Below are 27,375 nucleotides of genomic sequence, written 5' to 3' on the forward strand. Positions count from 1 at the left end.
TACTAGTAGGAGTGTTTGAACTTGATTGCACACGTAAATTAAAGAACCTGTTAAATTGATATACATGGAGATAAAATGATATACAGAGTTTTATTCTTGTTTTTAAAACGTAATTCTGCTGTTTTCTTTTATTATCATCTTCATGCGCCTTTTTATAGTAGAAAAATGCTATTAGTATATAGTATATACTATATAGTAGAATCACACGCCCGAAAGAGGGTGCGTGAAGTGAAGATAGATTTAATACAAGTGCAGAAGAAAATGTGCAGTTGACGTGACGTGTTCTACTATATACTACTAGCATTTTTAAAAATATGCAAAACATTATTAATTTACACAAGCTAGTTTGTTAACATACTGTAAATAATTATTTTACAAAAAACTTTTATATTCGTTTCCACTAAATTTGGCAGAAAAAAAAAATACTTGTTTCCACTAACAATTATTTAGTTATTATGGTATTCTTTTATTTTTTTCTAACAAACTAGTCAAACCCTTAAAAAACTTATCAAAATTAGATTACAAAGTTTGTAGTAAGTAAAATTATTTTTTCGTTTTACCACATGAGAAGTACTTACCATATCAACAAAAACATAAATTATCTATTAGTAACTATTGGTAACGACTATTCTTTTAGACTATAAATATTTTCGGTTGTATAGACTTTGATTTAGTAATTTTCAATGTATTATGATCAATTAGAACGTATATTGTTTGTAATCTGTGTATATTGTTAGTAATCTCCTATAGAGATTGTGATTTTAAATCATAAGAGATTATATAGAATTTAAATTTGGACAATGATATAACGACAAATTATGTATGAATGTTGCATGCTTATCATATTTTTTCATCTTGATATCAAATTCAATTTTTGTTTATTTCTGTTTCATATAGAGAAATGGATCTTAAGATAATCAAAAACAACGTTTGACAAAAAAAAAGATAACTAAAAACAACTAATTCATCAATGAATTTTATTAAAAGACCATGTTCTGGATTCAGCGACAGAGACCAGCTACCAACGACAGATTTAAACGACATCATATGTTGTTCATTTTTCTGTTGTTAGCAACTATTGCTGAGTTGTTCGTTTGTTTGTCAGTGCGACTAATTACTACATATATATATATTAAAATTAATAAAACTTAATTTGATAATTTTTATTTTTATTTAAAAATATAAATTACACATACCCATGAAAATAAATTAAACAAATATTTACATATTTAAACAATTCATTTGAATTTTATTTTTAATTATTCATTTTAATATTTTTAAATTTAATTTGTTTATAGCTGATTTTTTATAATTTTATTTAAATAAATTTAAGTTAATTTGTTATTTTAGTTAGTTAGATTTAGTTTAATTTTAATAACTATATGTAGTTATATTTTTATTTAATTAACTTTATTTTGATCATATTTAATTTATCATTTTTTTTTTGGTAGTTATGTTATTCGTTTGCCTGTTGTTGGATCCAGCGACTATTTTCAGCGATTGATCGCTGAAAATTTTAACGACTGAAAATTAAGGTCGTTGATCGCTGGCAACAGACAAATGAACAACTTTCTGTCGATGTCGCTGGTTTCTGTCGCCAGCGACAGACAAACGAACATGCAAGAAGTATATGTGTTTTTTTTTCTTTTGGATAAAACGAACTAAAAGTTTATAGGTGTATTTTTATATCAAAAAAGAACAGTGTCTATTTCTAAAAATAGTTAAACGGTCGGTGAAATTTTTGTGGATTATTTTTTAATCATTGTAGAAAAAATATAAATTTTTTTTTTGTTTGGATCTTGAGAAAAATAAGGAGAAAATTTATCTAACCAAGCTGTGTAGTTTCTTTTGCCATACATCTTCATTGTGTTTAGGGTAACACCGATAATCAAGAACGAGAGAGAGCAAGAGACTTTAACTACACAAGATTTCTAATATTCCTTTTGATCATTGTTTGTGAACAAACCCATAAGAAGAGAGAGAGAGATAGAGATATGCAGAGGAACAGAGACCAGCCCCATGTTTCGATCTTTCGTAACGTCTAAACGGCGTCTGATCGGTGTCATTTACTGCATGCATTAATCAATCAATCAATCAGGTATCTATCACTCTTTTATCTCCATCGTTGTACACTTTTCAGCATGAGTTCTTTCACGTTGTGTTTTTGGATTCGAGACTTATTCCAAGAAGCTAATAATTTAACTGTTCTGCTATCATTTTAACTAATAGATTTTAAGGTAATAATAACTTGTGTCAATCACATGTCAGGTTTAGCCAGCTTTCCCTGTAATGGCTGATTCTTTGCAAACCAGCTTTCCCAGTTGTTCAGGAGGAGCTCTTCGTGAAAGGATTGAAGCGAGATCCGGGTTTAGTGCACCAAGTTTAAACACTGAAGATATTTTTCAGTCGACATGTTTAACAATCTCTTCTCCTGGTGTTAGCCCTGCAACTCTGTTAGAGTCTCCTGTTTTCCTCTCAAACCCATTGGTAACTCTTTCCTTTTCAACATTTTCATTATCGTCTTTCTCTTTTGGCAATCCGTATCTGAAATCTTTTCTCACTTGTAAGTTCAGCCATCTCCAACAACTGGGAAGTTCTTATCACTACCTTCTGATAAGGCTCAAGATGAGTTATTTGACGACATTACCACATCCTTGGCCTTCCAATCCATTTCAGGAAGTGGCCTTGATCCTAAAAACATCGGTTTCAAACCCGATGACTCCCAAGACTATGAGCAACGACCGCTATGCGGTTTAGGAGACTCGATGGCTAGTGGTGCCCCTGCAGATGATGGATACAACTGGAGAAAATACGGACAGAAGCTAGTTAAAGGAAGTGAGTATCCACGGAGTTATTACAGGTGCACACACCCGAATTGTGAGGTCAAGAAGAAGGTTGAACGGTCTCGGGAGGGTCATATTATAGAGATCATATACGTAGGATCTCATAATCACCCCAAACCTCCACCTAACCGCCGCTCAGGGATTGGATCCCAACAAGAAGGTTTTGCTGGAACCAATGAGAACATAGACTGGACATCACCTGTATCTGAACTCAAATACGAAAGCCATTCTGGATCAATGCAGGTAAAAAGCGAGACTCAGTTCGGATACGGTGATGCAGCAGCTGATGCCTTCTTTAGAGATGAAGAGGAAGATGATCGAACGTCCCACATGAGTGTTTCCCTGAGTTATGACGAAGAAGTAGATGAATCTGAGTCAAAGAGAAGGTAAGAAAAATTGCTTTAATCACCATTTAAAATACTTAGAAAGACCGAGACGTTCTGAGTTCTGATGCCATTCGCGTACCAGGAAACTCGAAGCTTATCCAGCAGAAATGAGTGGATCAACCCGAGCCAGCCGTGAGCCAAGAGTCGTGGTGCAGACCACAAGTGACATTGACATCCTCGATGATGGTTATCGCTGGCGCAAGTATGGGCAAAAAGTTGTCAAAGGAAACCCGAATCCAAGGTTCTTGTATCCAAATGCTCTGTTCTGCTTGCTGTTCTCCCTTTGTTGCATCTTTTGTTCCATGAATTTCCATCATAATCCGTATTCTATGTTACAGGAGTTACTATAAATGCACAGCTAATGGATGCACCGTAACAAAGCATGTAGAGAGAGTTTCTGATGACTTCAAGAGCGTTCTAACAACTTATATAGGCAAGCACACCCACGTTGTACCAGCAGCACGCAACAGCAGCCTCGTCGGTTCAGGCAGTTCAGGGACTCTCCAAGGCGGTTTAGCGACTCAGACCCACAACCACAATGTGCATTATCCAGTGCAACATAGTAGATCTGAGGGACTAGTCAGAGCCAACTCATCTATATTTGACTTACCGCCACACCTGAAGCCTCCTGCAGGTTTCTCTGTTTACATAGGCCAATCTGAGCTTTCTGATTTTTCAATGCCTGGTTTAACTATTGGGCAAGAGAAGCTTCCCAACCAGCCAATGCCTGACATAGGTGATCCAGCTGGCCTAATGTTGCAGTTAAAAGCAGAGCCGAAGGTGGAACCAGTGTCACAACAGGGACTTGGATTGTCAGCGAGCTCATTGATATACAGAGAGATTATGAGTAGATTACCACAGATATGAAACAAATTTCTTTGTTCACTGGTTATTTTAATTTTGAATAAATGGTTCTGAATTATTGAGGGAAGGTAAATGTTGATTTGTTTCCAAATTCATATCACAAAATTTGGTTAGACCTAAACTTGGCTTTTGTCTAAACAAAGCTGACGCAGAAGAAAGACTTCCTTAGCTGTTTGGTTCCCAAAAGTACAATGCCTTAAAGAGTTCTAACTTTCCCTTCACTTAGGGACCAGACCACCTAGAAAAAAGGTTTTACACTGAAACTAATCTTTACATGAACGCAGTCCTACCTCCTCTTCGGCTGTTTCGCTCGTATGCAGTGTTGAACTTGTCAACCACCTCGTTCATGTTGCTGCAGTTTGGAAAGAAAACAAAAAAAGTGAGAGATCAATTTTACAAAGGATTCTTTCAAGACAAATTGACATTGTATCGGTCAAGTTATAGCACAAGATTAAATTAAAGTAGAAGAAACGTTTAAATTTCCCTAGCTACGTGCTCAATTATCTTAATTATAACAAGGATGGTTGAGCAAGGTCCTCAATTTACTTCTTAACCTAAGTAAATAAAACTATTACAATGTATGCCTACACCAAAGTACAGGTGATTTTATCTGTCTTTGGTATCGTAAAACATTTAGTGTATCAAGCAAAAGACAAAACATGGGCATGCCTGTCCATCGTTGTATTTCAAATAGTTTAATGGAATAACATGTCGAGCACATACCTGACACAATTTGTGATCATTGCTAGGTAAGACATCAGCAATTTGTCATTGTACTCCTGCAAAAGAATAGAACGTCATGTATTTAAGGATATCAATTCAGAACAACAAGATAAAATAAGAATTTAGGAGATTCAAATTCTACTTTTTTCAACCAACATTGCTAGAAAGAGGCAAGACACTACTTACCATCATGAAATTTTCATGAAAATTTTCAGATTTTGCGGCAGGCAAACTTCTGAGCAGACTAGATACTTGTCTCAGAAGTGAGTTATCGCAAGCAATATCGCCTATATGCAGAAGAATCACACAAGACATTAGTACCACATTACTCTTCCTCAATATCAACTTCTAACCCCCTTTTTAGTCTTTCTTCCCCGTAGGGAAAACACATATAGATATATTCCAGGTAAGATCAAGGTACAAATTACAAAAACTTGATGAATATATAAAAGAGTGACCAAGAGTTGGGACTTGAGCAAGAATATTACATACCTTTCTGCATAGCGACAAGATACTGATAGAGCACTCTGATTCTGCTATTTAGCATCTTGATAGCACTATGGATTCCAGTAAGATGAGCAGCCACTGCAAAACATCGAGTAATCAACCTAAAACTCCATGCAAATAGAAATAATAAAGATTACAATAGATATGCAGGGTAGAATAATGCTTACATTGAGTTGCTGCTGAGCCTCCATCAGATGGCTTAAGATGAGCAACATGATCAACCGATATCCTTTCAGCTTCAACAGTCTGCACGAATTTACAACCACTGCTATGTTATCAAAAGTCCACTCTCATATCACACAGATAAATTAAAAATCAAGTGACTAAAACACATACCTCAATCGTATAGGTTGTATGCACGAAAATCGACTGAGGAATCCCATCAATGACATGAAACTCTAGTTTTGAAGACAATCAATGATTGTGATAGTCAATAAGATGAGAATCTCTAAAACAAATAAGACAATCAATGATGGAAAAAAAAACAATTTACCGCTTTCGTAGATAGTCACTGGAAGATCCTTCTGAGCGTGATTGATAGCCGGATTTAGAAGAACATAAACAGGGGATTCATTAATGTCCATCAGCTGTAGATGATAAAAACTTCACACAATCAGTACTACAACAATAGAGAACCATCTCAGATTGAAACAATGAAACTGCAACTCACAGCTTTGTGGATAAGCATATCAGATTCCGTAGCGTCGCTTCCCGTAGAGTACCATCCCAATATGTAGAACTTAGGGAACACCTTCTTATCTAAAATCGCCAAAAACGTACAAATTATAACCAAAGCGAGAACGATATAAACAGAGAGAGAGAGCGAGTGTGTATGTAGAAAAAGCATACAGAGTTCTTGCTTCTTCTCAAGGAAGGATCTATCGAGAGTATCAGTAGTAGGATCAAACAAAAGCTCGAAGCTGTTGAAGATCTCAACCGTACGGCCGATCTGGAGACCGATCACGCATCCATAAACCCTAGGGTTTTGCAGTAACATCGCGTCGGCGTTGCTGGAGCCATTACCGGTTGCGCAAGAAGCCGCGGGAGGGTTAAGCTGAGTTTTAACCCTAGTGAAGTGATCGGATATGTTAAGCATCACCAGAGGATGCAGCTTGAACGTGAGACCGCTCGACGAAGAAGGCGCCATTGATGTCGCTCTCGATTTTTTTTTTTCCCGGCGCTTGTTAATTGTGTCTCCTGCTCCCAAATTCTGAAATCGGATCTTAAACTCGGGTCATGAATCATTATATAGTCTTGGCCTCTTGGGCTTTTTTTATAAGCCTAGCCCATTTAACTTTTATTTTCCCAAAAACAAAGGACTTTAGCATGAACTTAATTTAGCAATTTTAGATACAGAATATAGTATAAAATAGAAGAAATCTCTATTTTTAATACGAAGTTTCTTTTGTTTTACATAAATTCAAATATATGATACAAAAATAACTATGTTTTGATTTTTAATAATTTACTCTCTTGTGTTGGTTTGAGTATATAGAAATAAAAATAAAAATAAAGATCATAATCTTAATTTTATTTAATACTGTTGGATATTTTTATAAGGTTTACTTTTAATAGTACATTATATTTATAAATTTATAATTATTGTTTATTTTATTTTAAGTTTCAATTAATAAGAAAACTATTGATATTTTAATGTCCACATATCTTAATATAGAAGTACAAAATTGAAAATTGCACAAAATTTCCAAAAATTCCATTCAATTCGGCATAAAGGAGAGACATTATTGAAATCGTTGGGGGTAATTTTGTCTAGGAAAAACAATTAATAGAGCAAGATCCGCGCGTCTACAAAACCCATCCGAATAAGTAATCGGATCCTCATCATCTCCTTATCCGCTAATCTTCATCAAAATTAAATAAGTTAGTGGGTATTTAAAACCCAAAACCATTGTTAACATATCAGAAGCCCGAGCACATATCACATTCAATCTATTTTTAAAACGATTAAAACCCAAACAAATACAGAATCACTAATTACGATATTTGAATATATTCCATACATTACTGAACATTCCTAAAATCAAAACTATAAATATACGGAATCACTAATTTTTTGCAATCATATCTATTTAATTTGATTAATATACAAAATATTCGCAGTCAAAAATTAATGTTAATCAATATATTCCAAAACTGTTAAACGTTTTCTAAGCAGCTCTAACATTCGTACTTCTCTATAAATAGAGTTCAACCATTTTTTGTCTAACTCATCAAACACACAACTCTCTAAAATTACCACAAACCTAGACATGGCTCATGGTTGTATCCTACGCATTCCGTAGAGATGTCAAGTCATAGCAATGGCTTAATCACAAGGTATATTCATAAGATAATATTTATTCTTTATTCATATTTTAATCTTTATGTTTGAGAGTCTCTGTATGTAATCACATATTATATCTTCATCTTCGTAAGTACTATACCATTATAATCCACAATGTTTTTCCTTTTCTCATAATTTTTTTTTTGGTAGTCATTGCGCGCGGGACAAATCATAACGAACTTACCTTATGACATCTTCTTAGATGAAGATTCATCTTTTTAAGTGAATTGACGCTTCTCCTTGGAAGCACCCTAATAAACAGTAACAATAGATAATAGATTGGAAAATCAATCAGTCAAGGTAAGTAATTGTGGGTGATCATGAGCTAGACTAAGTGACGAAGATTTTATCCAATGATCCAAAACCCATAAAAAAAAGCTTTCAGAAATTGAGGAAGTGACGAAGATTTCATCCGACGATCGGAGAAGAAAAGAAAGAGATGTCTTTGACGATGCCTTTAGGTTGCATGACTTATTACGTTTTTTTCCCTCTCCAACACAAAATATAATAAATCCTATAAATAACATGATTATGATATTATGTTTTCCGCTGTAGTTAGATTCTTTTATTGTCCGCTGGGCATATGCGATTCTTTTTTTTTTTTTTTTTTTTTTTTGTCAACAAACACTCCTTTAGATTAAGTTACAGATTTACAAACTTTTCTCTAAGGGAAGCCGAACGCAGACCAGTAAACTTACACAGGAGGAGACTTGACCATAGTATGTTGTTTACAAACCATGAAATAAAACAGAAAGAAATATAACTAGCCTTAAAAGCTAAAACAAATGGATTAAAGACAGGATTAAAGACCTAAAAAAATAAAGAGCACTACTATGCTAGTAGGCCATCCAAATATGGGGAGTGTGATCTGTTGCCAAACTGATAACTCCGATGATAAACATTGCCGCATAGGATTCATAAGATTCCTAGCAGTTTTATGCTTCCAATATTGCGCTTGAAGTGTCGAAACACCCATTCCCTGAAAAAAGAGGTCGCAAGAAGGACGAGAAATACATCTCGCAGTCCCAGAACCATAGTCTGCAAATAGAAGAGAAACCCAAAGCCATATGATTGCCATCCACGGTCCCGATCCAAGCATTAAGCTTCGTAGAGAGATAAAGCCCTTGCGTATGGCTGTGTACAATGATACACAAGCGTATCCATTCCCATTGAGATAGACATCAATGACGAAAAAACATGTTTTCTCCCATTTGAAATTGATATGAGAAGACACACACCTCGCAGTTGAGGGATATACATCAAAAGGGTCTCTCTTTGCTCAACAAAGAGGAATTTAAAAGAAACTCTTTCCTCACAGGAGTATACAAGGGGCTCAGAGTACGACACTACAAAGACCATCTTTCTAAGTGTGTTCGTACCGCCAATATGCGTTCTCGCATGTATGGTTGAGGTGAAGTTTTTAACAGCAATATCCAGTAAGAATAAAGATACCATGATTCTATCCATAATGGAGGATTTTGATGAGAACAATTTCTCCAAAAAAGAAGGACTAAGTGTAAGTGATCTAACACATGAGGAGGAAAATGATATATATAGGAATAAAGCTACAAAAAGACCCTTACGGAATAAGAGTTGTACATTGGAGCTACAACGATACACTTGCACAATTTGCAGATATAACTTTTGATGCTTAACTTTTGATAAAAACATCAAATCTAGTAAGTTAAAACAATACATCTTAACCACTAAGATGATTTGTGCTCTATCCCTTTTACATGAAAGGAGCAATCTCTCCACATGGGAGGAAGTGATTGAATAACGGACTAGACCACATGACAATCTGGCCCAGGTCAAGGCCCACCATAAAGCAAAGCCGTAAGTGGTGTGAGTGAGAAAAGAACAAACGGCTAGGTTTAGGGGAAGTGTCAAGAGGATCTCGCCGGAAATGAGACAACAGGAGAAACCGGCAAGGGCGGACGTACGTTACGGTAAACCGGGGCACTTGCCACGGTTAAACTTTTCAGATTAATGTTATTTTACATGAGTTTTTAAGTATGCCCCTGCTAAAATATTTTTTATTGCCCCTATTACCCTATTTTCTTCTTAGATATACTTTTTGTGTTGTGTATAATATTAAAATATCCTACAAATACAATACAAAAACTTAATTTTGTTTATATTTCCTATGTTAACAAGCCCATATTCTATTAATAAAACAAAATTTTGTTACTTATATTAACTTGAAACTAATCAAATATTTTTAACTGATATAATTTTATTTAAAAAAATAATAAATAATAATTTAATATTATTGCCCCGGATAAAATAATTTTCTGGATCCGCCACTGGAAACCGGCTGAGTAGAGACCAGTGAAGGGAGGTGGATCTCCTCTACTACGAAGGAGTAGCCGTTGACGGCGTTCAATGGGAGCAGATCTAGATTTACCATGCTGCGAGAACTCAAGTGAGAGAATTTTGGCTACAACATCCGTCAACTCCAAGCATAACCCGTGGTCAAAAAAGCAGAAACTGCTTTGTGGACATGAGGAGAGAGTGAAGAGCAACACGAGATAAGGAGATGAGTAAGGTATGTGCGGTGGATCCGGTGACTCTGGTGGAACCAGTGTGTGAAGAGAACTCCGCAAAATGTTCTTCACTTGATAGTGACAAAGTTGAATAAGAAGATTTGGCTGATTTGCTCGCCAGCGCTACGAGTGGCTGGCAGAAAGAGAGAGAAGGAATGGGGAAGATCTCACCAGAAACCATGGTGGAAGTAAGGAAGAAAGATCTCGCCGGCGACTAGAGGCCGATGGAATGCGAGGTAAAGTCTTCGGACGAGTGGGTCCGAGAAAATAGATAAAGAACGCCGTTTAATAGTAGATAGAGTCTGAGAATTGTCGCCGGAGAAGACTCATCTTGGGGATGAGCGGCTATCTCAACTTCTGTGCCTGGGAGAGAGTTTAAACTAGGGCGAACCCCAACTAGGGCGTAGGGACAGGCCCGACTATCTCTTTTGCGATTCTATAATCCTCTAACACAAAATATAATAATAAATCCTATAAATTCTAATTGAGAACATTAATTAAATCAAATATATTAAAAACAAAATATGTGATCATCATAGCGGCGGGTTATCCGCATTAAGGTCTGTCTATATAACTAAAGTCCACTGGGCATATGCAATTGCGGGTCTAAATATTTCAGTGAGAAAATGCATAGTTTATGGATTTATTAGCTTACTATAAAAAACATAGAATAAATTAAAAAATATATATATTAATCAATAACAAATTGAATTTAAAAAACTTTTTAAAATATAAACTATAAGTATAATACATAAGAAGAAAAAACCTATATTCTCTCTTATAACATAACACTTGTTATGTGGTCCATACAAAACGATAATTTAATTAGATAAAAACTTTAATAATTAGAACTTTAAAAAGCAAGCAGATTAAAGAAAATATTTTAAAAAAAAAAATTTGTCCTGCAGTGTACCGCGGGTTTAAACCTAGTATAATTATATATTATATAACCTATCAATGTTTGAAAAGAAATCACAGATTTGTATTCTTAATGCAACATAATATGTGATCTCATTTATGATCCAAAAAAAAAGAAGTTAAAACTTCATTTTAATACTATATATCAATAAGATTTATTTAATCAAAAAGATAATTGTATATAGTGTATGAGAAATCCCACATTAAAAGGGAAGAAAACTTTGAGTAATAGATACACTACATAAAGAACAAAACTTGGGTTCACCCCTAGGGGTGAACCTCTTCATTCACCACCTTATAAAATAAGGAAATAAAATCTGTATACATTATTATAAAATTAAAAACTTAAACCGTTCTTTAATAATCCCAAACCGACATATAATTTCGTTCTACTTGTAAAATCTAAACCCTAACCATCTCATTTGTGAACCCAAACCGACATATAATTTCGTTCTACTTGTAAAATCTAAACTCTAACTATCTTATTTGTGAACCCAAACCGACATATAATTTCGTTCTAATTGTAAAATCTACTCTAACATCTCATTTGTGAACCCAAACCGACATATACTTTCGTTCTACTTGTAAAATCTAAACCATAATCATCTCATTTGTGAACCCAAACCGACATATAATTTCGTTCTAATTGTAAAATCTAAACCCTAACCACCTCATTTGTAAACTCAAACCGACATATAATTTCGTTTTGATTGTAAAATCTAAACCCAAACCACTTCATTTGTAAACCCAAACCGACATATAATTTTGTTCTAATTTTAAAAATCTAAACCAAGCCAATATTTAACTTTCCTTAATTAAAAGTATTCAGAATTTGTTTGTTTAATTTGTTTTACTTTTTAATTTATTTTTTAAATGAACTATTAGATGGAAGATTCTGATTGGTTGAGATAAGAGGAAAAAAAGTTCACTCATAATGGTGAACCTAAATATTTTTCCTACATAAACCAATCTACACATAGAAATTTAGTTGAGTTGGAACCCACAAAACTTAGCATAGTGTATAAATAATTTAATTAGTTGGAACCCACATACTTATTTTAGTTTTTGTATCACTAGAAAATGAATGCGGTATTACAAAAAAAATCATCAGCTCGGACTTGGCTTCTGTAGAAGGATAGTGGTCAGGTGAGTATGGAGACCACCAAACGGCCATCATTACTCTGCTCCCTTACTTATATCATTCAACACATTAGATTGGCTATCAATCCTTAGTTAATCATGTGGTTAAGTCATTGAAGCCTTTCCTACAACGTAAAAGCTTCTTACAAACTTAGTTCATATTACGGTTGATTTGTCCAACCTTATTTTTTCAAATAAATTATTCGATATTACAATCATGGAATCTCGTCAAACTCTTACGACATGCTTTTTGACTTATGCTAACTTTTTTCTCCATCGTCTTGACTTTGCAGAAGCGAGTAATTGTTTAAGTGTACATAGTGCTATGACCTATGAAGATGGATTTGGGCGGTATATAATTAAATAACAGACCTATGTTTCGTTTTCCCGAAATCAACTGCCAAAAGTTACAACAAACGATTAAGAAAAATGAAAGTGACACATTAACGCCTTAGCTTATCTTTTTCTTCATTCTTCTTCTTTTTTACCTATGCTTTGTTTTCCAGGAGGGCAGAAATTGAACCAAAATTTTGTTGATATACCGAATAAAGAATCGACGACGTGACATTATACTAAACTCGCTCTATGGTAGAATGTCTCTGCACCATATAGCAAAAGTTCTCTGAGGAGGCTAATTATCCGTAAAAAGATTACAAACATTGGAGATAAGATATTGTTGCATATTTTTTAATGTATTATCAAAAGAAAAAATAATCACTTTATCCAAAAAAATAAAAACAAAAAAATCTTATAGTGTGGACACTGACTGACAAGTGACATCGACTAATCTCTCGTAAGTCGTAACCATCAACTCATAATTCTAGATACCAAAATTAAACGCAACTGCTAATCTCTCTAATCTTTTCCTTTGTCAAAACCAACTGCTAATCTCTTTTAGACTCTAGAGATAGCGACATAACTTCATTATTTCATAATAATTCATACAATTTTATTAATATTTAATTTTAGTTTCGTGGGAAACATTGAAATTTAAAAGCCTCTACTAACATAAAGCTTCTCTTAACAACTCTTTATAAATCAAAAGTTAATAATATTTTCATATTGTTTTTTTTAAGTCACTTATTCACAATGGGGTTTTAAACTCATATAAATTCATGTTGTATTAAACAATAAATGAGTTTAAAACCGCATAGTGAGTTAGACCATCTCCACCGGTTAATATTTCACATAGTTTCATATTCATTAAAAACAAATAAATAATAACAAAAAGAGATAAGGTGAGAAAAATAAGATGAGAGGTGAGAAATAATACCGTTTCTCAAATAGTTAATAGTTATATTTTTCTGATTTAATCTTTAAAACAAATAATCATACTATATTAAAATTATTAAAATAATATATATTGAAATCATTTTTAACTATGGATATGCTCTTAGTGACACATCAACGACTATGTTACTTTTAGACCATTAGGATTTTTGTTAGTAATTTAAAAAAATAAAGATCTAATATATTTTTTCTTTTTGAAATTGTTTATAAATTAACGCAGTCCAATATTTTAAAGTTATATAAGATATGTTTATGTCTTAAATTGACGTTAAAACAACGACGAAGTAGCCTTTGAGCGAATAATGTTACCGATCGAGTAATATATATAGAGAGAGATGTTTGATCCTCATTGAGAGTCAGTAAGTTCTAAAAAACCAAATAGATCCTTCTTTGCTTTATTTAACTACATTAGCATAACGTTCACACATTTGCACTCAAAATATGGAGTCGTCGCGGAGCCTCGAGCACGTGCTCTCCATGCAAGGTGGCGATGATGTCGTCAGCTACGTGAAAAACTGTTACGGTCCAGCCGAAGCTTTAGCCTTGAGCAAACCAATGCTGGTGTCAGCTATCCACTCTATTAAGCTTACCAAAGGATGCTCCTACTCTCACCTGAAGATAGCCGATCTAGGTTGCGCAATCGGAGACAACACCTTTTCCACGATCGACACGGTGGTTGAGGTGTTACGGCGGAAGCTGGCCGTGGATGAAGACAGAGAAACCGAGACGGAGTTTGAGGTCTTCTTCTCTGACTTGCCTTCTAACGACTTCAACACGTTGTTTCTGTCGTTCGATGAGAAAGTGAACGGTTCCAGCCGGAAGTACTTCGCGGCTGGCGCTCCGGGGTCGTTTTATAAGCGGCTGTTTCCCAAAGGAGAGCTCCATGTCGTTGTGACTATGAGCGCCTTACAATGGCTCTCTCAGGTATATATGGATCATCCTCTATTTATTCAACATCTTTAAAGTACTAATGTTAATTTTGGTGAATATATATATGAAGGGTGATGAACAGTTGGTATATATTTTGAAGATTCATATTGATTACTAGACTAATGAAACTATATAAAAGTAGATTTCTACCTGATCGTCGTTTCTTCTAATGTGAACGTTAATATGAACGATATCTCAAAAACAACAATTGATAATTAAAGTCCGAACCAACTTTATTTCTGTAACTGAATTTATTCTTTTCTGGTGTGTACATGTACCCTATCATGTTTCAATTTTTTAATGAAAACCCATAAAACGTTACATTTCCTTGTACATTGGATATGATGTTAGATACCCGAAAAGGTGATGGAGAAAGGATCGAAGTCATGGAACAAGGGAAGGGTGTGGATTGAAGGAGCAGAGAAGGAAGTCGTGGAGGCATACGCGGAGCAATCAGATAAGGACTTAGCCGAATTCTTGAAATGTCGCAAAGAGGAGATTGTGGTAGGAGGAGTGTTGTTCATGTTGATGGGTGGTCGACCATCTGGCTCAGTCAGCCAAATCGGTGATTCTAACTCGATTCTGAAGCACCCTTTCACAACTTTGATGGATCAAGCTTGGCAAGATCTAGTAGACGAGGTAATCTCATGATGACGTCATTATGTTTCTTTTGTGATGCCTTTCATGTTTTATGTATGGATTTTACAAAACGTCTCTTTATTGACCTTGTAAAAGGGTTTAATTGAAGAGGAGAAACGAGATGGTTTTAACATCCCGGTGTACTTTAGAAGCATGGATGAGATCGTTGCTGCGATTGATCGTTGTGGTGGTTTTAAGATAGAGAAAATGGAAAACTTTAAAATAGCTGATCACATGAATGGTAAGCAGGAAGAGTTGATGAAAGATCCGGATTCGTATGGTCGATCCAGGGCTAACTATGTTCAAGCCGGTTTAAAGCCGATTGTTCAGGCCTATCTCGGTCCTGACCTGACCCTTAAGCTCTTCAAACGTTACGCAATTCGAGCTGCTGCCGACAAAGATATTCTCAACAAAGACACTTTTTATCATATGATCGCTGTTTCAGCAATTAGGGTTTGATGTTATTATCTATGTACATGCGTAGTATTATCAGAGTAAGACCCTTGTATTTCATATGTATTATAGTGTTTGCTGTAACTTTTGAAATTTTACAATCTTTCCCTATATATCTTTTTTTTTAGTGAACAATATTATTTCGGATAAGAAAAACTACAAAGAATGGATCGGAAAAGTGAAACAGACCATTTATGTATCACACAATACGTGAAAAAATGAGAAAAAGAGAACCTCGTGACCGCCAATGACACTTTCCCACGTGACACTCATTAAAACGTCAAAATAAACTTAATTCTTTTTTAACCCAAAACTTAAAAGAAAAGAAACTATCTCCTACCAGGCAACAGCCCCGTATTCATTCCTATCACACCACACACCACCATGGCTTCTTCATCAATTTCAAATCCTTAATTAAGACAATATCCCAAACAAAACAATGAAAGAGCTCTCTCTCTTCTTCCTCAAGAAATACTCTATTGCCTCGAGAATGCGAGGAAGAGGTGCACGTAGCGGCTTCGGGAGCTCTTGTGGCGGCGATGGCTCGACCTCTACGCTAAACCAACATCAAAAGAATGATGTGGGCCTTTCGGTTACTCCTGAAAACACTCCTTTCAGTGGAGGGTCGCCGAGAACGCTAGAGGAGATGATACTTCAGCTAGAGGTTGAAGAAGATCTTGTTCGAAGAGCTAGACTCCGTGAATCTTACTACGGTACTTATGATAACTACGATGATGATGATGATAAGTTACATCATCAGCCCGTTCGGATGTCATGCGTTAACAGTTCCGATATTTTGAGGTGCATACTTGCTTTATCTATTACATTATGGCAATAATTAAGACGAATATCCCGTATTCGATAGGGAAAAACAACTACCGGTTTTGATTTCGAGTACGAAATAAGTTATTAGTTATATGACAAGAAGTTATATAATTTCAGAATGTTTGATTGTCTATTCCATATTATGTTTTATTGTTATATGACAACAAGTTATGTTATATTTGCGTGCCCCCGTTAAGGTCTGCGAGGAACGCGTTGAATCAGTACCCACGTTTCTCGTTGGACGGTAAGGATGCGATGTACCGGTCATCGTTCCGGCGCCAGCTTGGCACCAGTGTTGACATGACATTACAGGAAGGACGGAGATCCCACTGCGGGGACCAACGGACATCGAAGAGATCAAGCCAGGCGAGCTTGGAGACAAAACGCCTGCCTCGGACGGTGGCTGGAGAAAGTGTGGTATGGTGCAAGACAGGGGTGGTTGCAAAGCTGATGGGCTTGGAGATGATACCTGTTCCGGTCAAGGGGAAGAAGGGAAAAGATAAGTTAGGGACTCTGCTCAAAAGGGAGCGTCTAAGGAGGAGAGAGCGGACGTTGGACATTAATGGTCGGATCGGTCCAACGACTGAAGCTTCTTGCTCGTCCGAAGGATTTAACATGACGAGGCCAATCAGAGCGGTTGGATCCCGAGTCGCGTGGGTGGATGGCCCACAGTCCCTTTCCCATAGAGTCACGTTTCAAAACTAGCCTATTGAAAACCTTCATGTTATTATATCTATAAATTTTCATCACTGATGGATTTAGTAACTACTTTTATGTTTCTTATAAATTTTCAAGACTAATAAAAATTAAGATTCTCAAAACTCGAGCACAAATATTTTTTCTCACTCAATTAATTCTCTCCGAGACAGAAATCTTAGGAATCAAGTGAAAAGCACAGTATACAAGTTCTGTCTCAAGCTCAGATTTTTAGTTTCAGATAGAGTCAGATGTTTATGGCCGAGAGTACACTGCGACTCAACTGGAAAAATACCTAACATACTTTGTTTGAGAAGGCCCAAGAAAGTTGTGGATTTGTGTTGGATATTTCATACGGGAAGTCCTAGCTCAGACATACTCATGATCCTTTTGTTCAATGCAATCCTCTTCTGTCCCAAGAGCGAAGTCATGGACGCCACCTAATGAGTCAAGACATGAGAATTTGATGAGACGTTCATTGCAATGAAGCTAAAACAATGGGAGAGACGATTAAAGTCAGACTCACTTCGGCTCTAAGCTTGATAGCATCCCTTCCAGGAATTTGCCGAAGTCCGTCCATCAAATCTGCAGAGAACAGAGATCTCTGTGTAAAATTGAAATCTGACGTAGCGGCATCATCAAAGATACCATCGGAAGGGAGAAGGGAGTAAAAATAAAGCTTGTTCAACATTACCTGCAGCTTCACATTCAACCTTGTGGACGGACTTAGCCAGACGATGTATATCATTTCCAGAGTTCCTATAGATATAACAGTAGTAGCCAATAGCCATATTAACACAAATGATGTCAATAGCTTAGTACGATAAGTGGTAGCGTCGATGTTGGTGCATACATGAGTTCAGAGAGACCGCGTTTCATATCCTTCTCTGCTAAAGTCGCCCTCTCAAGCAATTTCTTGCTCTCCTTTTTCATCAAGTCTACAGACATGTTCAACTCCTGAACATGCTTCTCAGCTCTCAAGAACTGTGCCTAATGAGATGATTTTGAAGTGGATGTAAAAACAAGAGAAGGGACACAAACCAGGGCAAGTATAACAACGAACAAATTTGAATGGTAGATACCTCTTCGCTTTGAAATCGGCCTAGTGTTTGACGAAACAAGAATCTTCTTGGGCCTGTAAGCAGTAGAACAACAGAAAATCAGATTCAAACAAGACACATCTAAGTAAAACAGATGTAATACTATTTGGATGCTCCTACGCAAAGGAATATTGTAAGTTGTAAAAGTGATAAGAGAGTAGAGGTTATACCTCGCATCAGAACAAGACTAGCAGCGACACCAATCCCAACAGCAGCAGCCGGATGCTCCTTTGCGTACGTCAATTCTTCTGCAAAGAAAACAAAACCAGCAGAGGATAAAATCAATAAGCCGAGACAAATCTAGTGAATCATGCGAGGAAGATTATAGTTTCAGATCACTATAAGATGCACTACAAGTACATATGGAGGTTTTAGGCAAATATGTTATATGATTATATCTCAATGGTTTGATCTAAAATATTCGTTCCTAAGCACTACATTAGTCTCTACAAGTATAACTTTTTTTTCACGAAATTTGGCTGCAAGTTACCTGTTACTTTGCTGAAGAAAGCATTCTCATAGGTCTTATATTGAGTCAAAGCATGTGGAATGAAATCCTGCAATTTCAGAAACCAAAATCAAAACTACAACAGGATTGTACGGGATACGAAGACACAATTGTAGACTGGGATCACTGCCAATAAGTTCTAATGCTATTATTCAACAAGAAGATTTCACCATATGAACAAAACTTAGCACCATGCCAATACATAGAAACGTCTAATCAGAGCAAATCCTGTTTTGAATCGAACTCATTTCAAGTAATTAAAGCTTATGAGATATTGAATTCCAAATCCATGGTTTGAAATCCTGAAAATTTGTTGCTAAGAATCTCGATTCGTAAGAAACGTCATGGTGAACAAAAGAGAGAGAGAGAGTCAGAGAGAGTTAACAACCTGTATAGAGCGGAACTGAGAGGTCGAGTTTTCACGGAAGGAACGAGCAGAGCGCATGGCGGAATCCGTCGATTCCTTCACCGTCTGTTGGAGATCACCCACCCATTTCTCTGCTCCTCCCATGGCTTCCCCCACCGAATCAACCACTCCAATCGCTTTATGCTCCGTCGCATCAGAAACAGTTTCAGTCGCGATCGCTGGAGCCGAATCGTCGGTAACGCCGGTTGCTTCGGTTTCGCTCATCGTCTCCGATTTGCCTTTTCTGACACCCGAGACAAACGCTAAGCTTCTTCTTTCAACTTCACCTTTCACCGGTTCGGTTCGATTCGATTCGGTTCAGTTTGATTCTAAATTAGAACTTGGTTTAAATCGGTTAAGGTCGACCCGGCCCCTTTATATATCAATTTGTAGTTAATGGGCTTTTAAGATTGGGTCTGCAACTACATTGCATTTCTCTTTCTTCGTCTTCGTGTTCCTTTCCTCCATCATTCCTCTTTTTTCTTTTTTTTTCTCCCACCATTTCTGCAGACCTCCTCCCAGAAGATAAAAAAGACAACAATAAAAGAGCTCTCTTTCCTCTTGGTGGAGATCTCTCAGTTAAAGAAGAGAAAATATTTCTTTTTCTCTGGATCTCCAAAAAGTAAGAACATTTACAAGGTTTGGTTTTGTATCTGTTTTGTTTAGATTACTCTATGAGAATTGGGATTTTTCTTTTTCACGGATTAGCTCTAGTTCCAATTATTCATTGGTTGGTAAAGTTTTTATATTTCGTCAATTATTTAATTAGTTTATTCGTGTTTGCATAGAAAACTTGGTTTTCTTGCGTTTCCCTGTCTGAATATTGAGCTATTGATCTTAATGAAGATGAGTTTTTTTGGGAATGCCGTTATATTTATTTGGATCTGCTGAAACTGAATATAGTACGGATGGAACAAAGATGGGAAATTTATAGGTTTTCATCATGTTCTTCTTCTGGTTGTTTCAGAAACGAGAGATTTAGGTGGGGAAGGAAAGCAGGAGGAAGAGGCAATGGCAGCTAGGTATTGGTGTCATATGTGTACACAAATGGTGAATCCAATCATTGATGCTGAGATCAAATGTCCCTTTTGCCAAAGCGGGTTTGTCGAGGAAATGAGTGGTGAGATTAATGGTGGCAGCAGCGGTCTAAGGGAGGTTCAAGACCCTGAGATCGATTTTGGTACAGACCGTGCATTGTCTCTATGGGGTCCAATCTTGCTTGGAATGATGAGCAATCCTCGGAGACGTAGAAGGTTTAGGAGGACAGAGTTTGGTGTTGATAATGATGATGATGAGGTCAATGGTGCTGCTGCTGATGATGTTGTTGGTGGAAATGACCGCAATGTCCATCATCGTCGTCATAGGCACAGGCAACAAGGTAGAGAGATTGATTTAGACAGAGAGTTTGAGTCTATCCTTAGGAGGAGACGAAGAAGCTCCGCTACCATACTGCAGTTGCTTCAGGGGATTCGTGAAGGGATTACTTCCGAGTATGAGAGCTCAGACCGAGACCCGTTTAATCAGTCAGCTGTTGTTCAGGGATCGACGAGTTTGAATCAAAACCGGAACAACACTTCTCTTTCTGCTATTGGAGATTACTTTGTTGGACCTAGTTTAGACCACTTGCTTGAACATCTAGCTGATAACGATCCTATCAGGCATGGAACTCTACCAGCTCGGAAAGAAGCCGTGGAGAATCTCCCAACGGTCAAGATAAGTGAGCCATTGCAATGCTCGGTTTGTTTGGATGATTTTGACAAAGGAAGTGAAGCTAAAGAGATGCCTTGTAAGCACAAGTTTCACATCCGGTGTATAGTACCGTGGCTCGAGCTTCACAGTTCGTGTCCTGTCTGCCGATATGAACTCCCTCCTGATGATGAGACAAAGGTAGATCCGGTAAGACCGAGAACAAGAACTCTAGAGATCAACATAAGTAATGAGAATATGGAAGATGATGCAAGCAATAATAATGTGAGCGAGAGAAGGTTCTCTTTTCCGTGGCCATTCAGCGGATTATTCTCTTCTTCTTCTTCTTCTTCTTCTTCTTCTTCTTCATCCGCATCGGCCTCAGGGTCATCTCATCTTGGTGAGAACTCATAATCTTGATAAAGGAAAACATCATCACTATTCCTCAGCTTGTAGTACATAAAATCTTGTTCACTCAGATTTTTGAATATAACAAATAAACACTTTGGATGAATGGAATCTTCTCTTTATTTGTTTGATATCATCTTGCTTGACTTTGAATTTAGTTGTGGACTGCATGCAATGCATTATCTCCAAATACGAATCCCAAAGCTATGTGATCACGAGCCAAATGATTCACGTTACACATTTTGGCAAGATATATTCAAAATATAGACTTTACTTATGCAATTGCACTCGTACCAAACAAAGCAGAGTATGGTCCAACAACGTTATGTAATGTGTGAAGTTTCAACTTGTCAACCACACTCCACACACAAAAAAAAGTAAATAAAAAAATCAAAAGATACTTGGAGTTTCCATGTCAAACAAGAGTAGTAAACTTTATGAATAATATCCAAAACGTTAAGAAACTCCGGAAAAACGCGTAACGCCAAATGAGATCACTTGACAGTCAAGATCTTGATAACAATAGCGTTACCTGTACGGAGGAGAGCCACCACGGAGTCTCCTGTCTTGCACAGTTGCTTCTTTTTCCCGTACTCTGTCGCGAACTCGATAGTCTCTTCTGTTGACTCGTCAATCGAGGCTCTAGCTGATCCAGCGTACAGCACCGGGACTAAACCCCGGAAGATGAGGCTGTGTCTGGCCGGTGCCTCGTTGCTACACGACCAATCAAAAGAGTCGGACGTGATTTCGGGAACTACAACAGACAAAATGGGTATCCCTGGTCTGTACTTAGCCACCAGTTTCGCAGTGCTGCCTCCTCTGGTCAACACCAAAATGAGAGTGGCTCTAGAGGAAGTAGCGGTTCTGACTGCAGAGGAAGCAAGTGACTCGATCGGGCTCATGGGAACCTCAGCGTGAAGCATTATTCTCTTGAAGATGTCTCCATAGTCCAGTGTGCTCTCTGCTTCCACACATATCTTCGCCATGGTACGGACAGCAAGCTCTGGATATGCTCCTGCTGCGGTTTCACCGCTCAGCATGACACAGTCCGTGCCATCGAGGACAGCGTTTGCAACATCAGTAGCTTCTGCTCTTGTTGGTCGTGGGGATTTGATCATAGACTCGAGCATCTGAGTCGCTGTAACCACTGGCTTCCCCATGAAGTTGCACTTGTAGATCATCACTTTCTGAGCTAAGAATATCTTCTCGATTGGGATCTCCATTCCGAGGTCACCTCTAGCGATCATAAACGCATCTGAGTTTACCAAGATGTCATCAAAGTTAGCCACACCTTCTTGGTTTTCAACCTGACAATATCAAAAGTAACATATCATAAGAATTTGATTATGAAAATGTGATATTAGTTTGCGTGGCGTTTAAATATGTATACCTTTGACATGAGAAGAATGGTTTTGGCATGTTTCCCGAGTAGCTTCCTAACCTGTACCAAGTCTGAACCTTTTCTGACGAAAGACAGAGCAATCATGTCGATTTTATTTGGAACTCCCCATTCAAGAATGTCTTGCTTGTCTTTTTCAGTTAGAGTTGGGAGATCAACCACAACACCAGGGAGATTAACGTTCTTCCTCTCACCAAGCATTGATGTGTTCTCACAACGGCAACGAACCGTGCCCTTTGCTTTGTCACAAGAAAGAACCTTTAAGGAGATGGTACCATCGGCACAGAGTATCACCATGCCTGGATTGACATCTTCAGCTAACTTTTTGTAGCTCATGCAAATCGTCTTATCATCACCTTTCAAGTCATAGTCTGTCGAAATGGTGATTTCTTGGCCTTGTTTCAACTGGATAGGTTTCCCATCCTTTAAGAACCCGGTTCGAATCTCTGGTCCCTGCCAAACAAATCCAAAATCCTTTCTTATAGCATTATTCAGAAACCAAAAGGGTCCCCCAAAACATATAATCTATCAAAAAGAGTACGTATCAGCTAACATCAAGCTACATAAACCAAGTAACAGACGAATGAGTGAGAATTTCAAGCAAAAACATTATTGACAGTGTCTACATCTTCAAGATGATAAAGGTAAGATTCCTAATCAACCAACATCGGTTGTTTGCTGGTTTCTATAAGACACTTTGTCTGTAACACAACGTACCATACCACAAATATCAGGAGACAAATTAAAACGAGTGTCCTCAGATTAACAATGGAATGCACCAATCAGAACTCGAAGAAACGAAGCAATACAAAAACGTTAAAATCAGATATGACATGGATCAATTGTATAATAATGGAGAAAAAAACAGAATCAGGCGTGAACAGAGCCCATTAGCGCCAATGACATCCGTATGTAAATGCACATATATCACAAAGTTTTTAATAAGATTGACCTTGGTGTCGAGCATGACAGCACAGAGCATGCCAGTGTTAAGCATAGCCTGACGAAGATTGTCGAGGGTCTCCTGGTGATATTCATAAGATCCATGAGAAAAGTTGAAGCGAGCCACGCTCATCCCCGCCCTAAGAAGCTTCTCAACCATTGGAACGGATCTGGACGCTGGCCCGAGTGTGCACACGATCTTAGTCTTCGGCCTCTGTTCCATAGCCATCGTAGTAGCGTAAACGATCTCAATGCACAAAATAATAACAAAAGACGATCCGGCCGAGACGATCAAGGACTGTGATGATACTATGTCAGAGAGATCTGATTTGGAGGTCAAGGTAGAGACAGATCTCTTCGTAACCTTTGATGTGGAAATGCAAGTTTGCTGGTTGGTGGGAGGTGCAGAGGCAAAACCTAAACGCAGGTTGCTGGAAAAATCACTTGGGGAAAAAATGAAGAATTTATGTTACAAATATTGTTGTGATTTAAAATAACCACACGTATGAATAAAAATTAATAAATACACAAAATATTCAAAAGTAATAATTAAAGTAATTTTTCTTTTGGTAGAAAAAAAAAATTATTAAAGTGATCATCAAAAGGAATATTTGATTTTACTACGATTCGTAGTCTACGAACAACAATTTATTTCCGTTTTTTTTATCATGGTATTATTGATAGTGTATTTCTAAGATTTGTAGATTATCAGAAGTCGACAGTAACACAATCTTGATAGCATAAATCCCCCAAAAAATCTGAAAATTCTGAACACTCGAGTTTGTTGTAATTCATGTATCCAACAAGTACATTAAAATGTGTAACACTTGATTGATACTTGTCTTGAAAGAAACCTGTCGTCGTCCACTTAGTTTAATCGTATGTAACTTCCGGTCACATCTAAATGAGTTGGCCTATTAGCTCAGTTGGTTAGAGCGTCGTGCTAATAACGCGAAGGTCACAGGTTCGATCCCTGTATAAGCCATTTTATAGTTAAATTCGGTCAGAACGATAAAACGTCGTCGTTTGTTTCCCCTGAGATATTTTTTATTTCCTTTTCCTTATTTTCTTTTCAGTTTACGGATATCGTTATCTGCTACTTCTTCTTCTGACTAACACGACGAAGCAGAGAGAGAGACAAGAAGAGCTCGAAACAAACATATGGAGGGAACCATATCGCCGCTTTGCTTACGTTCTTCCTCGAGTCTCTGTTACTTCTCGAGGAACGTTTCACCAGATTCTCACCGTTCTATAGGATTTACATTGGTGGATTCGCTCCGGCCGACGAACTTGGTTTCACTGCGGACTGGAAATAAACGGTCGTCTTCGTCGTGTCTACGGTTGTTTCTATCCCCGACGAGAAGCGCTCTACGTACGCCGACGATTTCCGCGGAGGAAGTGAAAGATGTTCCGATGCCTAAGATAGATAAGAGCGGTCGATTGAGCAGTCCTCGAGCCGCTCGCGAGCTCGCTCTGTAAGCTTCGTTTTTCTCTCTTTGCTCGTTTCTTAAATCGTATTCGCTTAGTTGATTTGAATGAAAATGGAAATTTAGCTGGGAATTAAAAATTCGTCTTTACTGAAATTGGAACGATTTTGGTTATATCTTTGTGACTTAGTGGGACTAGAATGAAGCTCAAATTAGAGTTCCATGAGTATTGGGTTTAAGGTCTTATCCAAAACCCTAAAACCTGAAATCAATTTTAGTTTAGATGGGATAACTCCAGGCTACATACACTTTGGTTTCCACTGGAATGAACTAGTGTATGATTATTTGCTGTTCGTTTGAATCTGTTCTCTAATTTTCTTATTTTGGATCCCTGTTGGCTGATGATCTTGACAGAGTAATACTATATGCCGCATGCTTAGAAGGATCAGACCCTATTCGTCTCTTTGAGAAGAGAATAAATGCAAGAAGAGGCAAGTATCTCAACTAAACCATGTGTTTTTTATCTTGTTTTTTTGTAATGGATATAGGAATCACATTGTAATCTCTGTGATTTTTGGAATCACTTGCTTGATTTTTTTTCTTGATTTAGATGCTTGTGATGAATAATGTTTGCTTTGTACAGAGCCTGGATACGAGTTTGACAAGAATTCTTTGTTGGAATACAACCACATGAGCTTTGGAGGACCCCCAGTTAAGACAGAAACAAAAGAAGAGGAAGATGAGCTTGTGCGCCATGATGAAAAAGAATCGACAATCGGTTGGTCTTATTCTCGAAATAAGTTTTTCTGTTCTGCTTTACTTATTTATATGGCAAAGAGACTCTTGTCTGGATTGGCTAATAGAAATTTACTTGTTTTAACATGTAAACGACATACTGATACCTGTTTTTTAATCCTCCCTTTTCTGCAGAAGCAGAAGTGCTTTCAGCTCCCCCAAAGCTGGTGTATAGCAAACTTGTATTACGGTAATCTATAACATGTGTCGATGGATAGAAATTGCTGCTTACTTTACTCCAAAATAAATCTTGAATACCCTATTGCTACTATTTATTTTTCCAAAGGTTTGCAAAGAAACTCTTGGCTGCTGTGGTTGATAAATGGGATACTCATGTCGTTATCATCGAGAAAATCTCGCCCCCAGACTGGAAGGTATAAACTAAACACTTGAACTTCAACTACGGTCGAGTACTGGCTCCTTGAAAACTAAGGAACCACCAAACTGAAAACTTCGTTGCTTATCATTATCTTCCGGTGTCTCTTTATTGTGTAGCTCACATTATTATTAGCTGTTTGGCACCCTGAGCTCAACAGTTGACTTTTGAATTAGCTTGAGCATCTCTAGAAGCAGCTTCTTTATTTTGTTGTGTATGCATATCTGTCTTTCTCTTACCACTGATAATAACCTTATGGATGTTTTGGCACCTATTTGCAGAGTGCACCAGCTGGAAGAATACTAGAGTTTTCAATTCTTCACTTGGCAATGTCTGAAGTGGCAGTACTTGAAACCCGACACCCAATAGTCATCAATGAGGTACCATACAGATCTCTACAGTTAGTTTTGCAATGTGATAACCTCTCTCTTGTTGTGAACTTACACTTGTTACAAAAATGATGTGGAAAAGGCTGTTGATCTTGCAAAACGGTTCTGTGATGGATCAGCGCCACGCATAATCAACGGATGCCTAAGGACATATGTCAAGGATAGAGCAGCAACATCAACACCTCAAGCTTTAGAATCGAAGCAAGAAGTATCAGTTTAAGTTAAAAGAAAACCTGCAATCTACGTTAGGAGGCAGGCAGGCAGCCTCAGGATTTTGGTCGTCGGAAAAAGCTCGTAGGCAAAGTGTTGATCCGATGATTTTATATATATATATATAGACGGAGTCACTATGAGGAGAGATTCTGTCTTCACAGGCCGCGTCTGGTTCAAAGGTTTTGATATACCTGAGACTGAATCTGTATCAATTGCAGCTCAACATGAATATTGCTAAGAAACACAAACATGCTCATGTCTGTATTATTAATATATTTACCCAAAGATTTATAATTTTATGTAGTAGTTCTCATGTTTATGTCTTTGTATTCCTTTTCACTTGTGTCCCATATTTGAGAAACAGAAAAAAGCTGTATAATCAGTTTTTCCGTAAAGTTTTCTTTGATTCCTCAAAATGGAGATGTTTTTACTTACAGTAACAGAGGAAAGAGTTTTTTACTTTTTTTTTTTTGTTGTTGTCTTACTCACGTACTAAAAGGGCCCTTGACAAAAAAAAAAAGGAAAAAAGAAAGGCCCAAACCAAAAGATAGAACCCATGAGAGAGAGCTGATGCTAAAACGGCAGCGTAAAGCATAGAGGATTAGGGCATCTTCTTGTAGTC

The 27,375-nt window shown here is 37.2% G+C and overlaps 7 protein-coding genes, 1 non-coding gene and 1 pseudogene across 11 annotated transcripts; 6 read left to right on the forward strand and 3 right to left on the reverse strand.

Moving 5' to 3' along the window:
* The first annotated feature begins 1,957 nt into the window (after window positions 1–1,957).
* Window positions 1,958–4,160, forward strand: LOC104717605 (putative WRKY transcription factor 34). The gene is made up of 5 exons (XM_019230674.2): window positions 1,958–2,098; window positions 2,269–2,487; window positions 2,574–3,229; window positions 3,312–3,470; window positions 3,568–4,160. The coding sequence occupies exons 2-5, from the start codon at window positions 2,290–2,292 to the stop codon at window positions 4,094–4,096; spliced, it is 1,542 nt and encodes a 513-aa protein (XP_019086219.2). The 5' UTR covers window positions 1,958–2,098; window positions 2,269–2,289; the 3' UTR covers window positions 4,097–4,160.
* On the reverse strand, window positions 4,128–6,788 carry LOC104717606 (COP9 signalosome complex subunit 6b). The gene is made up of 9 exons (XM_010435207.3): window positions 6,173–6,788; window positions 5,994–6,082; window positions 5,817–5,910; window positions 5,660–5,721; window positions 5,491–5,569; window positions 5,309–5,401; window positions 5,003–5,103; window positions 4,817–4,872; window positions 4,128–4,445 (listed from the first exon to the last, which is right to left on the reverse strand). Exons 1-9 carry the CDS (start codon window positions 6,468–6,470, stop codon window positions 4,364–4,366), a joined length of 954 nt encoding a protein of 317 aa, XP_010433509.2. The 5' UTR covers window positions 6,471–6,788; the 3' UTR covers window positions 4,128–4,363.
* Window positions 6,789–13,718: 6,930 nt separating this feature from the next.
* Window positions 13,719–15,696, forward strand: LOC104720106 (gibberellic acid methyltransferase 1-like). The gene is made up of 3 exons (XM_010438071.3): window positions 13,719–14,485; window positions 14,843–15,130; window positions 15,227–15,696. Exons 1-3 carry the CDS (start codon window positions 14,003–14,005, stop codon window positions 15,587–15,589), a joined length of 1,134 nt encoding a protein of 377 aa, XP_010436373.3. The 5' UTR covers window positions 13,719–14,002; the 3' UTR covers window positions 15,590–15,696.
* A 226-nt stretch (window positions 15,697–15,922) lies between these two features.
* LOC147935850 (uncharacterized) lies at window positions 15,923–17,229 on the forward strand (annotated as a pseudogene). The gene is made up of 2 exons (XR_015569162.1): window positions 15,923–16,384; window positions 16,606–17,229. The product of XR_015569162.1 is annotated as an uncharacterized LOC147935850 (transcript).
* A 1-nt stretch (window position 17,230) lies between these two features.
* On the reverse strand, window positions 17,231–19,433 carry LOC104717609 (RGS1-HXK1-interacting protein 1). Its single transcript, XM_010435209.3, has 8 exons — window positions 19,101–19,433; window positions 18,695–18,761; window positions 18,375–18,452; window positions 18,187–18,239; window positions 17,958–18,094; window positions 17,799–17,863; window positions 17,631–17,689; window positions 17,231–17,544 (listed from the first exon to the last, which is right to left on the reverse strand). The coding sequence occupies exons 1-8, from the start codon at window positions 19,341–19,343 to the stop codon at window positions 17,455–17,457; spliced, it is 792 nt and encodes a 263-aa protein (XP_010433511.1). The 5' UTR covers window positions 19,344–19,433; the 3' UTR covers window positions 17,231–17,454.
* A 64-nt stretch (window positions 19,434–19,497) lies between these two features.
* Window positions 19,498–21,343, forward strand: LOC104717611 (E3 ubiquitin-protein ligase SIRP1-like). 2 transcript variants are annotated; one of them, XM_087470491.1, is made up of 2 exons: window positions 19,498–19,740; window positions 20,086–21,343. In XM_087470491.1, the coding sequence occupies exon 2, from the start codon at window positions 20,130–20,132 to the stop codon at window positions 21,216–21,218; it is 1,089 nt and encodes a 362-aa protein (XP_087326617.1). In that variant the 5' UTR covers window positions 19,498–19,740; window positions 20,086–20,129; the 3' UTR covers window positions 21,219–21,343. The 2 variants fall into 2 exon arrangements, with proteins under 2 accessions (XP_087326617.1, XP_087326618.1); XM_087470492.1 differs by having other exon boundaries at window positions 19,525–19,757.
* Window positions 21,344–21,467: 124 nt separating this feature from the next.
* Window positions 21,468–24,038, reverse strand: LOC104717610 (putative pyruvate kinase, cytosolic isozyme). Its single transcript, XM_087470490.1, has 3 exons — window positions 23,564–24,038; window positions 22,603–23,064; window positions 21,468–22,519 (listed from the first exon to the last, which is right to left on the reverse strand). The coding sequence occupies exons 1-3, from the start codon at window positions 23,780–23,782 to the stop codon at window positions 21,707–21,709; spliced, it is 1,494 nt and encodes a 497-aa protein (XP_087326616.1). The 5' UTR covers window positions 23,783–24,038; the 3' UTR covers window positions 21,468–21,706.
* A 426-nt stretch (window positions 24,039–24,464) lies between these two features.
* TRNAI-AAU (transfer RNA isoleucine (anticodon AAU)) lies at window positions 24,465–24,538 on the forward strand. The gene has a single exon. It is a non-coding gene; the product is annotated as a tRNA-Ile (tRNA).
* A 20-nt stretch (window positions 24,539–24,558) lies between these two features.
* LOC104717612 (uncharacterized) lies at window positions 24,559–27,169 on the forward strand. 2 transcript variants are annotated; one of them, XM_010435212.3, is made up of 7 exons: window positions 24,559–25,028; window positions 25,395–25,471; window positions 25,624–25,758; window positions 25,911–25,965; window positions 26,062–26,149; window positions 26,433–26,531; window positions 26,623–27,169. In XM_010435212.3, exons 1-7 carry the CDS (start codon window positions 24,715–24,717, stop codon window positions 26,758–26,760), a joined length of 906 nt encoding a protein of 301 aa, XP_010433514.1. In that variant the 5' UTR covers window positions 24,559–24,714; the 3' UTR covers window positions 26,761–27,169. The 2 variants fall into 2 exon arrangements, with proteins under 2 accessions (XP_010433514.1, XP_087326619.1); XM_087470493.1 differs by having other exon boundaries at window positions 24,630–25,028; window positions 26,660–27,169.
* The last annotated feature ends 206 nt before the right edge of the window (window positions 27,170–27,375 follow it).

The sequence above is a fragment of the Camelina sativa genome, chromosome 10 (genome assembly GCF_030686135.1).
Source record: "Camelina sativa cultivar CO46 ecotype springtype chromosome 10, ASM3068613v1".
Lineage (NCBI taxonomy): Eukaryota > Viridiplantae > Streptophyta > Magnoliopsida > Brassicales > Brassicaceae > Camelina > Camelina sativa.

Bases quoted from the DNA above. Each gene is read 5' to 3' on its own strand.
- LOC104717605 (XM_019230674.2), top strand. From the start codon at position 2,290: ATGGCTGATTCTTTGCAAACCAGCTTTCCCAGTTGTTCAGGAGGAGCT. The intron at 3,230-3,311 runs GTAAGAAAAATT...TTCGCGTACCAG, and splicing joins GAATCTGAGTCAAAGAGAAG to GAAACTCGAAGCTTATCCAG. The intron at 3,471-3,567 runs GTTCTTGTATCC...TCTATGTTACAG, and splicing joins AAAGGAAACCCGAATCCAAG to GAGTTACTATAAATGCACAG.
- LOC104717606 (XM_010435207.3), bottom strand. From the start codon at position 6,470: ATGGCGCCTTCTTCGTCGAGCGGTCTCACGTTCAAGCTGCATCCTCTG. The intron at 6,083-6,172 runs GTATGCTTTTTC...TGGCGATTTTAG, and splicing joins TGAGAAGAAGCAAGAACTCT to ATAAGAAGGTGTTCCCTAAG. The intron at 4,446-4,816 runs GTATGTGCTCGA...TCCAAACTGCAG, and splicing joins ATGATCACAAATTGTGTCAG to CAACATGAACGAGGTGGTTG.
- LOC104720106 (XM_010438071.3), top strand. From the start codon at position 14,003: ATGGAGTCGTCGCGGAGCCTCGAGCACGTGCTCTCCATGCAAGGTGGC. The intron at 14,486-14,842 runs GTATATATGGAT...ATATGATGTTAG, and splicing joins CCTTACAATGGCTCTCTCAG to ATACCCGAAAAGGTGATGGA. The intron at 15,131-15,226 runs GTAATCTCATGA...ACCTTGTAAAAG, and splicing joins GGCAAGATCTAGTAGACGAG to GGTTTAATTGAAGAGGAGAA.
- LOC104717609 (XM_010435209.3), bottom strand. From the start codon at position 19,343: ATGAGCGAAACCGAAGCAACCGGCGTTACCGACGATTCGGCTCCAGCG. The intron at 17,690-17,798 runs GTAATGTTGAAC...TGTTCTCTGCAG, and splicing joins GGTTGAATGTGAAGCTGCAG to ATTTGATGGACGGACTTCGG. The intron at 17,545-17,630 runs GTGAGTCTGACT...TTGACTCATTAG, and splicing joins CTATCAAGCTTAGAGCCGAA to GTGGCGTCCATGACTTCGCT.
- LOC104717611 (XM_087470491.1), top strand. From the start codon at position 20,130: ATGGCAGCTAGGTATTGGTGTCATATGTGTACACAAATGGTGAATCCA.
- LOC104717610 (XM_087470490.1), bottom strand. From the start codon at position 23,782: ATGGCTATGGAACAGAGGCCGAAGACTAAGATCGTGTGCACACTCGGG. The intron at 23,065-23,563 runs GTCAATCTTATT...TTTGTTTGGCAG, and splicing joins CTGTCATGCTCGACACCAAG to GGACCAGAGATTCGAACCGG. The intron at 22,520-22,602 runs GTATACATATTT...TGATATTGTCAG, and splicing joins CCATTCTTCTCATGTCAAAG to GTTGAAAACCAAGAAGGTGT.
- LOC104717612 (XM_010435212.3), top strand. From the start codon at position 24,715: ATGGAGGGAACCATATCGCCGCTTTGCTTACGTTCTTCCTCGAGTCTC. The intron at 25,029-25,394 runs GTAAGCTTCGTT...TGATCTTGACAG, and splicing joins GCCGCTCGCGAGCTCGCTCT to AGTAATACTATATGCCGCAT. The intron at 25,966-26,061 runs GTAATCTATAAC...ATTTTTCCAAAG, and splicing joins TATAGCAAACTTGTATTACG to GTTTGCAAAGAAACTCTTGG.